The sequence below is a fragment of the Pongo abelii genome, chromosome 2 (genome assembly GCF_028885655.2).
Source record: "Pongo abelii isolate AG06213 chromosome 2, NHGRI_mPonAbe1-v2.0_pri, whole genome shotgun sequence".
In the NCBI taxonomy this organism is placed as follows: domain Eukaryota; kingdom Metazoa; phylum Chordata; class Mammalia; order Primates; family Hominidae; genus Pongo; species Pongo abelii.
Window position 1 is genome coordinate 118,838,051 of NC_085928.1, and position 14,105 is coordinate 118,852,155.

The 14,105-nt window shown below is 37.4% G+C and overlaps 1 protein-coding gene across 2 annotated transcripts in view; it reads right to left on the bottom strand.

Annotated features, from left to right (window-relative positions):
* ARPP21 (cAMP regulated phosphoprotein 21) overlaps positions 1–14,105 on the bottom strand; it is a 156,708-nt gene that overhangs the window by 61,058 nt on the left and 81,545 nt on the right. For both annotated transcript variants that reach the window (NM_001374350.1, XM_054550349.2), the window contains 2 exon segments: positions 4,792–5,025; positions 12,498–12,727. In NM_001374350.1, coding sequence (NP_001361279.1) covers positions 4,792–5,025; positions 12,498–12,727 — 464 coding nt within the window.

Consider the following 14,105-nt stretch of genomic DNA (forward strand, 5'->3'; position numbering starts at 1 on the left):
AAAATGATTTTTAAAAGCTCAATATTAAAAATGTATAAGCCCAGTTAGTGTTCTAATCTTTAATTTTCCTGTGTTTCATTTGTTCTATATTTTAAAAAGACAAGATAAAAATTGTAAGTACTTAACTTTTGTTAAAAAATCAGAGAGACAGGCATACAACTCCATCTGGAATTATTTCAAAATAAGTCTCATGCTGTGCACACACACAGCCACACACACATACACACATACACATGTACATGCACAATGGAAAGGAAAAAGAAAGGATTTTTACTATATTTCTGTATGGCTTTTGATTTACCCCAATGAAAACTAAGGAAGTATGAAAAACTGATCATAACTAGAATTTTCAAACAGAATCCCAAAACATTCATGTGTCTTTTGATAAATTCTAGGTCCTCCATTTGAAATATGATTAATATGCTGTGGGCTAGAAGAAGGAGATGTTTCTAAATAATTGCACAGAAAAAGCACTAAGGATTCGCTTAAGTAGAGAGAGATGGCAGGTTCTTCTGGAAAGAGAAGGGAGTACAAAAAACTGATTTTTATGCTCACCAAGGAGATATGGAAAGAACTGAGAAACATAAAAGAAGATGGATGCTAGAGAACAGAACAAAAGCAATTTCCTAAGAGACCTGGGATAGGTGACGATTGGTTTTCAATTCAGGCAATGACAGCCTCTCTATATTCTATGATTTCTACCAATCCAGATGCAATTACACTGAATACAAGCAATTAGTTTGAATGACAGCTGCCGAAGACTAAAGAGGAAAAAAGGACTGGCTGGCCCTCGGCCTAGTTAGCCTAGAGGAGGTTTTCATGTCAGAAACCACACAAGCACGCTCAGCACGCCTTGGCATGGGTGCTGGCATAGGTGAAGAGAGTGCAATGACAGAAATAAGCCGGGGCACTTTGAATGCAGAGCAGGTGCAGAGAAAAGGATTAAATGCAGAATGCTCATTTCTCTCCAATATATGACATTAGGTGAAAAACTGCTTTACTATCCACATCAACATGCATAATGGGTAGTAGATATTATTTCAATAATAATGTAATTATTGAGCACCTGCACCGTGCCTAAGACCTTGCCATCAATTTCAGGAAAGCAAAAAAAAAAAAAAAAAAAAAAAAAGGCAAATAAAAAATAAGCATGGACTCTCCTCACAAAGAAATGAACTAAAGGGCAATTCACACAAGAAGTGAAGTAATCATATGCTCTTGGTTTTGAACACCAAAGCATTTCTGAATTTACCCTTCTGTCAAGAAAGGTAATTATTTAAAAAGAGAGAGAAGGGGTGAGAGGAAGAAATTTTCTCTTCCTAGTCTTCAGAAGATGATAGTTAAATTATAAGGGAGCTACTGATTATGGATAGACAAGGATTAACTTAGACCTTGCAAAGATACATTTATAGACAGAACACAAAATTCATGATTCATTTAATAAAAAAAGTGCAAGCAGTTTGGACTAATAGATGCTAGAAGTCCTGATAAAAATAAAAATATAGAATTATGGAAGTCCATCAGAAGCATTTGAAAGAGAACAGCTCTAAAAGGCTCCTCAAAGTGAAGTCAATGCAAATGGCATGACTTTATATAACACAGTCTTGAACTTGCACCAGATAATGGCCAAGAAAAATATCAAAATAACATATATGAACATTAACAAGTTTTTGAGGGATGCCAATGCCTGTGGGCATTTCTGGATTGCACTGAGTTGAAGTAAAATAGCCCAACAAAGCTGAGCTTTCTGCTAAAAATTTCCAAAAGGAGGCTGGGTCCAAGACAACCAGAGGAAGAAGATCAAACCCAAGATTCCAGGCTTGCCTTGGAAGGATGAAAATGTTATACAGGGACAACTTTGAAAAACAGCCTCTGTGACACCTCACTCGTCCAGATGCCTGAAAAGCAAAGAAAGAACAGGCAAGAGGCCCTAAGTTAGAAATGGACCGGTTGAAAGCTGAGTTTGAGGCCAGACAAAATTAAAAGTTATGGTTATATTGGGGAAACTGCAAGGGTACATGTGAGTGGGTTGATTTCAGTATGCCAAATATTTAGTACTTAGTAAGAGCCAAGTCAATTGTGCTGACAAAAGAAGTTTCATTTTTGTTTCATTTAGTAGGCACATGATTGGCAGATACCTTAGTATTTTTAAATCATTACTTGTCTTATTCTTGCTTAAAACAGATGTTTTATCAAATATAATTTTGCACATGAACCACATTCCAAATATATGACATTAGCTGAAAAACTGCTCCATTATCCATCCCACATATATAATGGGTAGTAGATATTCCTTCAATAATGGTGTAATTATTGAGCAACAGCACGGTGCCTAAGACTTTTTTATCCATTCTGGGGAAGCAACAAATAAAATAAAATAACTAAGTATGGCTCCTCTGCACAGGAGCTTGTAAGTATGGTTGTAACAAGGAAATGAGCCCAAGGGCAGTTCAAATGAGAAGCAAAATAGTCATACGATCTTGGTTCCTAACACCCAAGTATTTCTGTTGTGTACTTGGCAGAAAGATACTTTAAAAAGGGTGAGAGGTGTAGTTTCTAGATTCACAACAATGACAGAAAAGATGAGTTCCAGCCCAGAGGAGGCAAACCTTTAGCTTCAACAGTAAAAGTCATATAAGAAATTTGATAGGTAGATACATGTACATCACACACATACATATACTAAAGATACACCTATATATATAACATGCATTATATATAATACATATATGTACATACGCATACATGTACATATTTTCAATTTACAAAACAAATATATTCTAGAAAAGAGGAAACATAATTCACCTTGCATCTCATTGTATAGTATACAATATAAGCATACATTTCCTTTTGGTTTAGGATATTTTAAATTTAGCATTTGTCAGATCAGAAAAATATGTATGGAGAAGCTGTTCAACAGTGTTATTAAATCCTTTTCCTTAGCTGGGATCCTTTTACAAAAGAGATATTTTGATAACAGCTCTAAATGACTCGGTCCAATGAATAAGAATTGGGACTTGGCATCAAACAACATTCTGTTTCTTTTTTCTATAAACAAGATTATAGATGATAATATACACATACACTTGCACAACTATGCTATCATTACAAATAATATTCCTGCATTGTACCCTAAAAATACTCTGTAGAGCTTTTTCAAAACACTCTGTAATTTTGCTTAAAACAAACCACTCAAAACAAGTGGTTACAATGTTCTCTTTTCTGCAAGCCCTCTACCTCAATTAAAAGTGAAAGAATTTAAGCCAGCAAAGTCAGACAGTACTTTGATTAGTGCCCAAAGTAAAGAATATGATCCTGGTCTTCTTTTGATTTTCTTTATAGTGCTTACAATAATCCAGATAAAATAAAAGCATCTAAAAATCCTCCTTAGAGGTATCTAATCTGAAGCTTTCAAACGGTTTTCAATAAAATGATTATGCCTTTCTTCCCTCAAGCTTATGGCATTTTCAATATGTCTCAATCAAACACCATGACTTGGGAATGTGCCATATGTTTTATGAAAATGTGGCAATTATTCAAGTAACTATTTTACTACAGTTCTCATGTTTCTCTGAGTTTCCTAATTACTAGTAGCATTACATTTGTGAGAAGATTGAGTCAGATCATTTTTATGAGATACTTATCCAGTTTTGCTTTTTCGAGTTTAGCTAATTGAAGAAATAGTCTGGAATGATCTAAACCAAACTTCGGATCTCTTTCAAGACAACTCAATTTATTGCCAGTCCCTAATAAAGACATCTTAAGAAGTGACTAGTCAATGTCAAGCTTTCTAAGCCGGATATTCTCAACCATGGTACAACCAACATTTTGTTCCGGATAATCTTCTGTGGTGGAAGTCTGTCCTAGGCCTTGGGGGATGTTTAGCAGCATTTCTGTACTCTACCTACTGGGTGCCAATAGCAGCCCTCTTCTCCCCAGGTCATAATAATCAAAGTGTCTCCAGATATTGCCGAATGGCCTTGGGGGCAGAGACAAAAATGCTCCGGGTTGAGAAGTTTCCCCTGCAAATAGGCAGATGTTCCTGAGTTCATTGGCTGATGTTAGAATCTCAATGCCCTCAGCCTTTTGAAATCAATGTGGAAGTTAACTGACCCACTAGAAAAATGCAAAATTAAAGAACCAATGGCCATTCATCACAGAAGAAACCATAATCATAAAATGAACAATTTTCTAAACCCCGCCAAAATCAGTCTAAGCCTGACATTTCTAAAATACACAATAATTTTCTCTCTGTATTCTCTTTGCCACTGCTATTTCTTATTCCTTTCATAGGAGCTGGCTGAAATGCTAAGGTTAAAAAGCAACTTCTAGAGTTAATGGTCACTATATGTCTCAATTGATACTTCAATTCCAGAAATATCCTTGGATGCAAAAACACTTTTGACACAATACAAGCTAACTGGGGATTTAGACTGAGAAACACAAAGTTTTAATTAGTATATCCCAACTCATCACACCATTTTCTCTCATCTTAGCTATTAAGCATGCATGAGAGACACCATAGTAAAAGAAAAAAGACAGAAAAGTGGATGCTTCTGGAAATATCTATATCTACACATCAATATAAATATTGATATGAAGATATAAATATAGAGTTATAGATACTGCTATAAATCTGCTCTTTCTAAACAAAAATGCTTCGTAACAGTTCATGCAACTAGCTTTCCTGTTCAGGAATTTTCAGAATACTTGCTAGCAAATTCATAAGATCAAACATAAGAACAAACTTCTGAAAGCCTTGTGTCCCTTATAAAGCAGGTAGTAACTCACCTGTGTGTGGATTAAGAAGGATGCTTCCAGGCGGGATGCCTGTTGCAGCTTCAAGTGGAAGGAGGATGTAGCTGGTGCTGCTGGGAGCAACCTGGCCCCCTATTCCATTCTCTGGATAAGGCACACAGCCTGGAGAGCCAGCTGCCACACCTGAGACTAGGGGTGAGCTCTGGAGAGGCGGATGGGTGCGGGACAGCGATCCTGAGGAGCCTGCACTGCTGGAAGACTCAGAACCTGGCAAAGGGATACGATCAACAAATTATTCAACACACAGAGATGAGAGAAAGCACCAATCTGAGTCTAAATGCTCACTTTTCTGTGACACATCATTAAAGAATTTGAGATGCATGCTGTAGGATGAGATTAACTAATGCCCCTCTCATATTTTGGCTGCATATTTTATTGAAATATTTGCTACGTATTTTTCAGGTGTGTCAATTTTCTGGGAAAAGAGGAATTAAGAATGAGAACTTTCTCTCAGCCTTTTCACAAACTACTAGGGTGATAAATTGGTAAAGGGTACCCTAAAGCTCTGAACTCAGTACCTGAAAACTCCCTCCTATATCCCCAAGTAGTTAGTACCATGGAAATGTCTTACTAAGCTGAAATAATATGAATAAAATGACAGGGATGGTGGTTAAAGAGACTGCAGCTTAAGGAAGAGCCCTGTGATGTGAATTTCATGTGCATGGTTCTGAAGTACTGGTTCTCCGACACCTATACAGCTGAAGTCTGAAGGGGCCTAGTCATAAATAATCTTTTACCTTCATGTGTGAGTAGAAGACCTGGGATCATAGTGTATATGAGCAAACACATTTCAAAATCAAATAGGATCCCTTTTAAGGAGTGGCATGGTTTAGGAGAATGTGATTGAGTGTCAGGGAGACACAGATGAATCAGGACACTGACTTTTTCTAACCATCTGGCCAGAGGCAACTTTAAACCATTGAATGTTATTATTTTTGTGTGTAAAGTTGAAACTTTAGATATTAAGGATTAAAAAAAAAAAAAAAAAAAAAGGATGGGCTGGGCACGGTGGTTCACGCCTGTAATCCCAACACTTTGGGAGGCCAAGGCAGGTGGATTACAAGGTCAGGAGATTGAGACCAGCCTGGCCAACATGGCGAAACCCCATCTCTACTAAAAATACAAAAAATTAGCCGGGTGTGGTAGCACGTGCCTGTAGTCCCAGCTACTCGGGAGGCTGACGCAGGAGAATCGCTTGAACCTGGGAGGCGGAGGTTGCAGTGAGCCGAGATTGCACCACTGCACTCCAGCCTAGGCGACAGAGCCAGCCTCCGTCAAAAAAAAAAAAAAAAAAAAAAAGGCAAGGAATTAAATAGATGGTGGGCATTATTATTATTATTATTAATGTAATATATTTAAGTGTTTATGATACTGCACTGAATTTTACATATTTGAAGAAGTCTTATCAATATAGCTAAAATGTGGACCAAAGAGGGCTTGGCCTTATAATGACTGAGAATCCTTTAAATGACACAGAATAGTAAAATAATCGTGATGTTTATGGATTCCGAATTTTTCAAACACATAGGTAACAGGAACAGTGTGCCAAAGCCCCTAAGGTGAATCTAACAATCTCTTCTGTCCCACCATTTAACGACAAAAATAGAAACATATCCCAATATATCCATTGGGCACTCACTGGCATTTCACTACAGCAAGAGACAAGCAGCCCCAGTACCCTTAACCACAGCTCTCCTGGGTACTAGGTATTAACCAAAGCAGCCAAGAGAAAACACACTAAGTAAAATTTATATTACTGCAAATTCAAACTAATAGGTTACATGGGTAATATCACAGGTTGCAAGAATGTAGTACACAAGGTTGATTAAATCATCAGCCTACACTATTGATTATGTTATTAAAAATGCATTCTTACGTATTATTAAAGTCAAAATATATAATCCATCACTAACACTCTTTTCAAGATTCAACAATATGCCCTTAAATTAAACTGGAGTTCTTTTAAAATAAGTGATAGGAACGTAACATGTAAGTGCAGAGAAGAGGGGCAATTGGAGAGCATAATAATTTTTAGAAGAATGATAATATTTATTGACAAGTTAGTATGTGTAAGCACTTGAATAAACACTTAAATAATGACTAATACTGCCTCTACAGATAGGAAAACTGAAGTATAAGGAAGTTAGGTAATTCAGGTCAGCTCATATAGCTAGATAATGGCAGAGCTGGAATTTGGTCTATGCAGACTGATCCATAGCTCAAGCTTTAATCACGACCCCACATTGCCACTTGAAATTGTACGTATGCATATACCATGGCCTGTCACAAGTGTTCTCAGTTGGGCATCTTCTCTTGCTTTCCCCATGACTTGATTATTAATAATGATAGTTTTGTGTCAATTCAGGATGCTCCATCTAAGTGGTTTAGAATGCTGATGGGGCTATGAATAAGGCATGGGGAGAAAAAATAAAAAATGTAAAAAGAATATTGAAAATGCTAATAATAGTTTTGAGACTATATCACTGAAATTATGACTCTGTGGTCATATTCCCAATGCAGACTGTAGTGTGTGTTTATGGACCTGCTGTGTATAATTTGATGCTACATTACACATTTGACACTAGAGTCAACAGCAACAACTTAATTCAACAACAAAACCTCCTGTACCACGATATTTAATGTTATACAAACATGATTCAGCTCATCTCCAGACTGAGGGGCTAGGCACTGAAAAAGAGTTGGGGCCAAGGGAGCACGTTCTAACTCAGATTTGAGCTGTAAGCCAGTGATGGCATGATTGTGTGTGTTAGGAGGGATGGGTTGATGCAGACAGACTGAAGTGTCACAATCCAATCCAAAGAGTAATTTAATTTTGGTTTTAGAAGGATGGCCATTAATCACTGATTTACAACATTATACCCTTCCCTTACCTGAGGGAAAAAAAGCAGCATCAATAGGAGAAATGAGAAGACAATGTAAATGATTTGATTCCACAGGTTAAAGGAAGGAAGGAAACCTAAATTTGGCTTAAATTCTCTGCACATGCAAAGATGAAAATAAAGTCAAACCTCTTCAAAAGGATGGCTCAGCAATCAACGTACGGCCAGGATTTAGTAACTGGCCCTTCTGATTGGCTTTGACCAGCATGTAAACATCAATCACCAAGGCCAGGGAGAGCCATATTCCACACACAGCCGGTGTTGCTAAAGTTTGTGATAAAACACAAATGCTAGTAAAAGGCAAGGGACTGGAAGTGTTCAAAGATTTTTTAAAAAATGAAATTGATATTTGATAATTTTTAAGATTTAGAATGGCTGAGAGTTAAAAGTATTTCTGGTTCTCTTTCTTCAAAGGTTTAATGATAACCATGACAAGTATTTATACAGTATGCCTATGTGACAATCACTGTGCTAGTTGCTCTATAAGAATTGTCTAATCTAACTTTTACAGCAGCCTCATTTTGAAGATGAGAACTGATCTTCAGATATGTTAAATTTCCCAAAGCTCAGTTTGTGGTAGAATCCGAGCTCAAACCCAGGAAACTTGACTCCACAGATGGCTCTCTAAGCCTGTAGGTCATGTTCATCTTCTTATCATTTAAGCAAGGCACAGACGGGGGCCAGGGCCCTGACCAAGCCTGTGCCAAGTTCCAGGAGATACTAGATTAAAATTCCATGCTACTCACAGTGGAAAGCTCAGTAACTGAAGCTGAACCCTAAAGGGTAGCCACAGGGAGGAGAAAAAAGAAGACATCTGAGTGGCTAGGTGAGGGACTCAGGTGAACTCTCAGGAGAAAAACAGAAAAAAGAAAATGGGAAACATGATAAAAGATAGAAAAAGAGATCACAAGTCAAAACAAAATGAAAAACCAGGAAAGGACAGGGCAGAAGGGGAAGGACATAGGCAGATTCCCTTGGAGCAGAGGGAACATTCCCAGGGAGAAAGGATACTTCCCAGGGAGGAAGGATACTGGGTTTTAATTCTAGTTCTGCCACTTACTAGCTGTGTTTTCTTCAGGAAGTGACTACTTTAGACCTCAACATACCCTTTTGTAAAATATAAGGGACCAGACTAAATGGTGAGCAATGGTAAGGAAGATGACCTTAATGTTCCCCTCAGCTTGACCAAACTTTTCACTGGTTTCTTCCAGACTAGAGGCTCCTCACCTCCCTATACTTAGAGCATTTATGCTCCTTTGAGATGTAAATCTCCTAGCCTCTTGCCACTTTTACAATCCAGGAAGCTCTTTCTTAAGTACCTGGGAGCCATCCCTTTGAAATCTAATCATCATGAAAAATAGAGCCCCTATCTCTCAATTTCTGTGGGAGGATAGGAGCCTAACTTCCACAGCACCAATTAGCAAACACATAGAGCCTGATCACATCACCCAATTTCCTCTATAATGTCCTGCAAAATTTTGCCACTAGCTCACCCCAGTGCTTGAAGAGTCTCCTGCTTTTCGATTCAGTGGAGCTCAGTTCTCTCTCTAAAAAGAGAGATCGTAGTCTTGATCCCTGTTGCAATAATAATGAATACATTCTCTTTTGCCTGCACCATCTGGTGCAATTTTTCTTTTACAAGGACCACAAATCATAAAGGTTTTATTTCTGAATTATATAATTCAAGAAAATATTTCCAGATTCAGGGGGTCAGTGTTCAGTAGAATAACCTAAAGCTTCCAAAATTACAAGAAGGAAGAGAATATCCAGGATGTGTTAGTGCAGTAATAAAGATAAAGACAAAGAAGAGGAAGTGGTAGAAACACGAGATGTCTTGCATTGGATCAAAAAATACTCCAGGATGTAGGCAAGGAATGTGACAATAGCAGGAATAGCCTTGCATCCAGAAAACATCAAGCCAGACCACCTAAAATTATTAAAACAAAACAAAAGTACATTTTATTTATCCAGAGCGGTTGTTTTTGAAGTGTGGTTCCCAGGCAAGCAGCATTGGCATCAACTGGGAACTTGTTGGAAATGCAAATTCTCAGGCCCCATCCCAGACCTACGGGCTCAGAAACTCTGGGGGTGAGTGTTGCAATCTGGGATTTAACCAATCCTTTGGGTGATTCTGATGGAGCTAAAGTTGAGAAACCCTGCTTGGAAGATCAAGATGGGGGAACAATAGTGACAGTATAGCTAGGTCAATGTGGTAAGAAACTGATGTCATACTCTTATTTCTTAACCACATTGCTATTAACAAGAAACAGCTGAGGTTGCCGCACAGGTGTCATTCAAGTGCTTTTGGTAAGGAGGATACAATCGCATCATCTGCCTCCAGAAATGTGTGCTGGGCATCTGGTAGGCAGCCCAGGCCTCAGGAGAATGTGCTTGTACATTCATACTTCAGTAATATGCTTCCTTCCAAAATGTAGGAAAATGTGTTTCCAATGTGGAAAAAGTCTCATTATTATCTATTTAAAGCTAGTATCTATGTAATTAGAGGAGGAGAAGAGTAACTTAAATGTCACAACTCCAGACTTGGTTTCTAAAAGGTCATAAAAAAGTTTGCAATTCCACTGTGAACGATTAGGTAAAAAACTGAAAACTTCTGCTGTTCCGAAGCTCCATGACAGCCAAACTGACAGCTTTGCTTCATAAATCCATCTTGGGAAATTGTAAGTTTGTTTTGACATCCTACGTTGGTCTTCTTTAAGTTTTTATTCCCTTTCCATGCCTGCACTTTGACAAGCTTTCAAATGGAGACACTTAGATTAAAAGAAAAAAAAATCTGAAGCACTTAACGATCTCTAATCATTCTTCAAAGAACATGGCATTTTAACATTTTTGAAGTGTTTTAAATGTTTCCAAAGAGCTTTGCTTTGGAAGTGATTGGGGGTTGGTGCATGGAGAATGACTATTAATTTAAAAATCTTAAGAGCTCTTTTGGTGTGCTGGAATTTTTAAGTGCACCATTTAAAGTACTTGGTTTTCACATTTTAAGGAGATTTAAAACTATTAAACCTATCTTAGTTTACAAGAGCTCAAGTGTACTACAGTGGATTTTCTTTACTTCAGTTGCTACAATAGTGGAATATGAGAGCAATTAATTAGAGTAAGAAATCAAGAACTCACCAATTAGTGAATAAAAATTGCATAAAGGCAGTGTGAACCCATCTGAATCTTTCCAAGAATCAGGGTGTGTGTATTATGTAGTGACTGTAACTAAATGCTATTAATTTTCTGCTTATATACGAAAACATGAGATAATTTTTAGGAGGAATTTTCAACAACCTAATTATGTTAAACCATTAGCAAATGAACCCAGATTTTGCATGGAGGTGGGGAACCCCTTGGCCCTAACATCAGTGTAAAGGTTGATTGGGAAATATCCACAGTTCAGGGCAGCCCGTGTCTAAACTCTAACTGGGGTTCTCCATTCTTCATCCCACTCCTGCCTTAGCCTCCCACTCACCTGTCACTTCAGGATCCTGAATGCTCCACCCATGCAATCTGACACCCAGAGCACACAACAGAATCACAACTCTCAACCACCTCCCCACCCAACCCAAGACAGGGTCAGAGAATTTGATTTTCTAGGGCAGAACCAAAACAAAGCAAAAACAATTACATATTAAAATCACAAACTTCAGTTCATGGAGTGCTAGTGAATGGTCATTTGTCACCTTCCTGAGATTTTAGGAGGTATTTTAATTGTGAACATTTGAAAATAATTCAAAAACAATAGTGAATAACCTTTGGGGGACAGAAGAGCTAGAAATGGCCGACCATGGTGGCATTTTGCAGACTCATGTGAGCATCGTGGTGTATGCTTCCATCAGTTCAAAGTTGTTTCAAGTTAATGGCTCTCCTAGATCTCTCATCATCACTCACCTTCCAAAGACTGTTCATGCAAACTTGAACTTCCTACCTCAGAATATCATTATTTGCTTCACTTGGAAAAAAACATACAAGCACCAGGTAACTTAGAAACTCTAAACCTCTCTGACACTCACCTGTCTTATCTGCAAAGCAGGGGTGAAAACATTAAATGGCAATAATAAAAATGAATAAGAACTAGAGTTTGTTGGGGGCTTATAACTTGACAGACATTATTCAAGTTGCTTTGTGTATACTGACTCTTTTAGTCTTCATAATATTTCTACAATATAGGTACTATTATTATTTCTATTTATCAGATGAAGAAAACAGAGGCACAGAATGGTTAAAAACCAGGCCCAGGATCGTACTAACAGCATTCCAATGCAAGAACGAAAGCTATTAATATTATAATTATCCTATGGTGTGTTTTTAAGGAATAATTCATATTACTAAATTTAAAAGCAACAGCAAACTTTTGCTAGGTAGTTACTGTAATGCAGGTGCCATGGTAATCATTTTTATATAAATAAGGCAATTTAAACTTCAGTTTACTGAGTAAACTTAAATAATAAACTTAAGTACTTAAATTAAATACATAAACACTAAGTCTACTGAGGTGGGTTTGAATAACATTCAAACCCTACATTTTATATAGAGTTATATAACCTACATTTTATAGATAAGAAAACTGAAACTTGGAGAGGTTAGTAACTTGACCTAGGCACATAACTGGAAAGAGGCAGTAACCTACTTAAATTGTACCTTCTGATTTCCAGCTATCCCTGTGATTAATGTCATCATTATCAGTCAACTGAAAGTCAGAGGGAATGGTGACCATATGGCTTGGGTAGAATCCAAAAAATACCACAGGACATAAACACATTCAGTACTAACTACCTGCTTTGGACAGCTTCCCGGTACTCCTAGTACTGGAAGTGCTGTCACCCCTGGTCAGCACCGTGATGCCCCCAAAACTCGCCGTCTTGGTCATGGCGGGCTTTAGATTGCGGTTGGAACTGTCGGAGTCTGTGCTGCTCCAGGCCCTTTGGTGGTCAGACCACTTGAGTTCATTTTCTGAGCTGCTCTGTCGACTCCCAGATGTTCTCCCTGAGCCATCTCTGTTGCCCCTGGAGTACGACCACCAGAAAGATGCACAGGGACAGGATTACCTTACATGAATGGTGTCGGTATGCACAGAGCAAGGCTTTTCTTGGAAGGTCATCCACACAAGACCCTTCCTGCCAACCCTTTTCATTAAACCAGTTGCCTCCCAGTGTTACAAATACTTTGATGATGTATAGACAGATGACACATCACACATAACACAGGTTACAAACAGAAAAACCAAACCTAGAAATGTCACATGATCCCTCTGTCAGTGAAGGAGAAACAACTAGAAAGACATGTCATAAAATGTAATTGTTAATTTCTCTTGCAAAGAGAATAGGGGGATAAGTTCTCCTGACTGAAATCAATAATTAATTAATGTTCAGAAGTAATTGTGATCTTAAATGATTCTAAAAGTAACTCCCACCAAAGAAGACTTTTTCTCTCTCTTTAGCACAAAATAATTGTCAATGGAAAAATGCACATAGATCCAGAGAAGCTGTTAATTCATGTTCCAGCTTTATGAGATACACATCTGAAATCACCAAGGCTTTGACAGATAGCATAGAAATCACAGAAATTACTCTATTAACCTATGGTAAGAATTTTGCCCACTGAGTTTAACCTTCATGGTCAGAGGAAAGAACCCTTTAATTCTTTTCATGTAGAAAAACTTTTGAAAATAACAACAATGTAAACACTATACACTGACACAAAACTTTCCAAGGGGAACAATGGGAATAACAAAAAAAGCTCCTCAGGTGAAAGAACACATTTGTTCAAACTTCACATAGAAAAAAGAGTAAATGTATTGGAAGAGATCCAATAGCCAGAAGCGAAGTTTGAAGACTCTAGAGTATCGCTAAGAAATATGCAAAACTGCATGTGTTTTACAGAGAAATTTGATGAAATTTGCATTTTCATTGGTTTCCAATCTGTCTAAAGCATAACTTTGTTAATAAATTCAAAGCTTTTTCTGAAGATAAAAATAATGCCTCAGTAAAATACCTTAAGGTTTTAATGGATTATAAATAAGTAAAGGGAATGTAAATATTGATCAGTAAATATAACACCTAATTCATATTAGCAATGAGACATATTTAAGCCTTGATTCAAATCTCACAGATGTGATTGGTAGCTTCATTGAAAAATATTTTAAAGACAATAATGTACTGTTGAGATGTTTGAAGTACACTATGTGATTGAAATACTCACCGACAAAATTGTACAGACAGTACAAAGAAAATTTTAAGTGTTGCTTTAACTTTACTCACTAAACTTTTTCTTTTATTTCAGCCAAACATAAGAAGATAAATGGATCCAAGAAATAAAAATGAAATAACTGATTTGTGACAGGAACTTTGTAAAGCAAAAGAGGAAGGGGTACAGAATATTCAC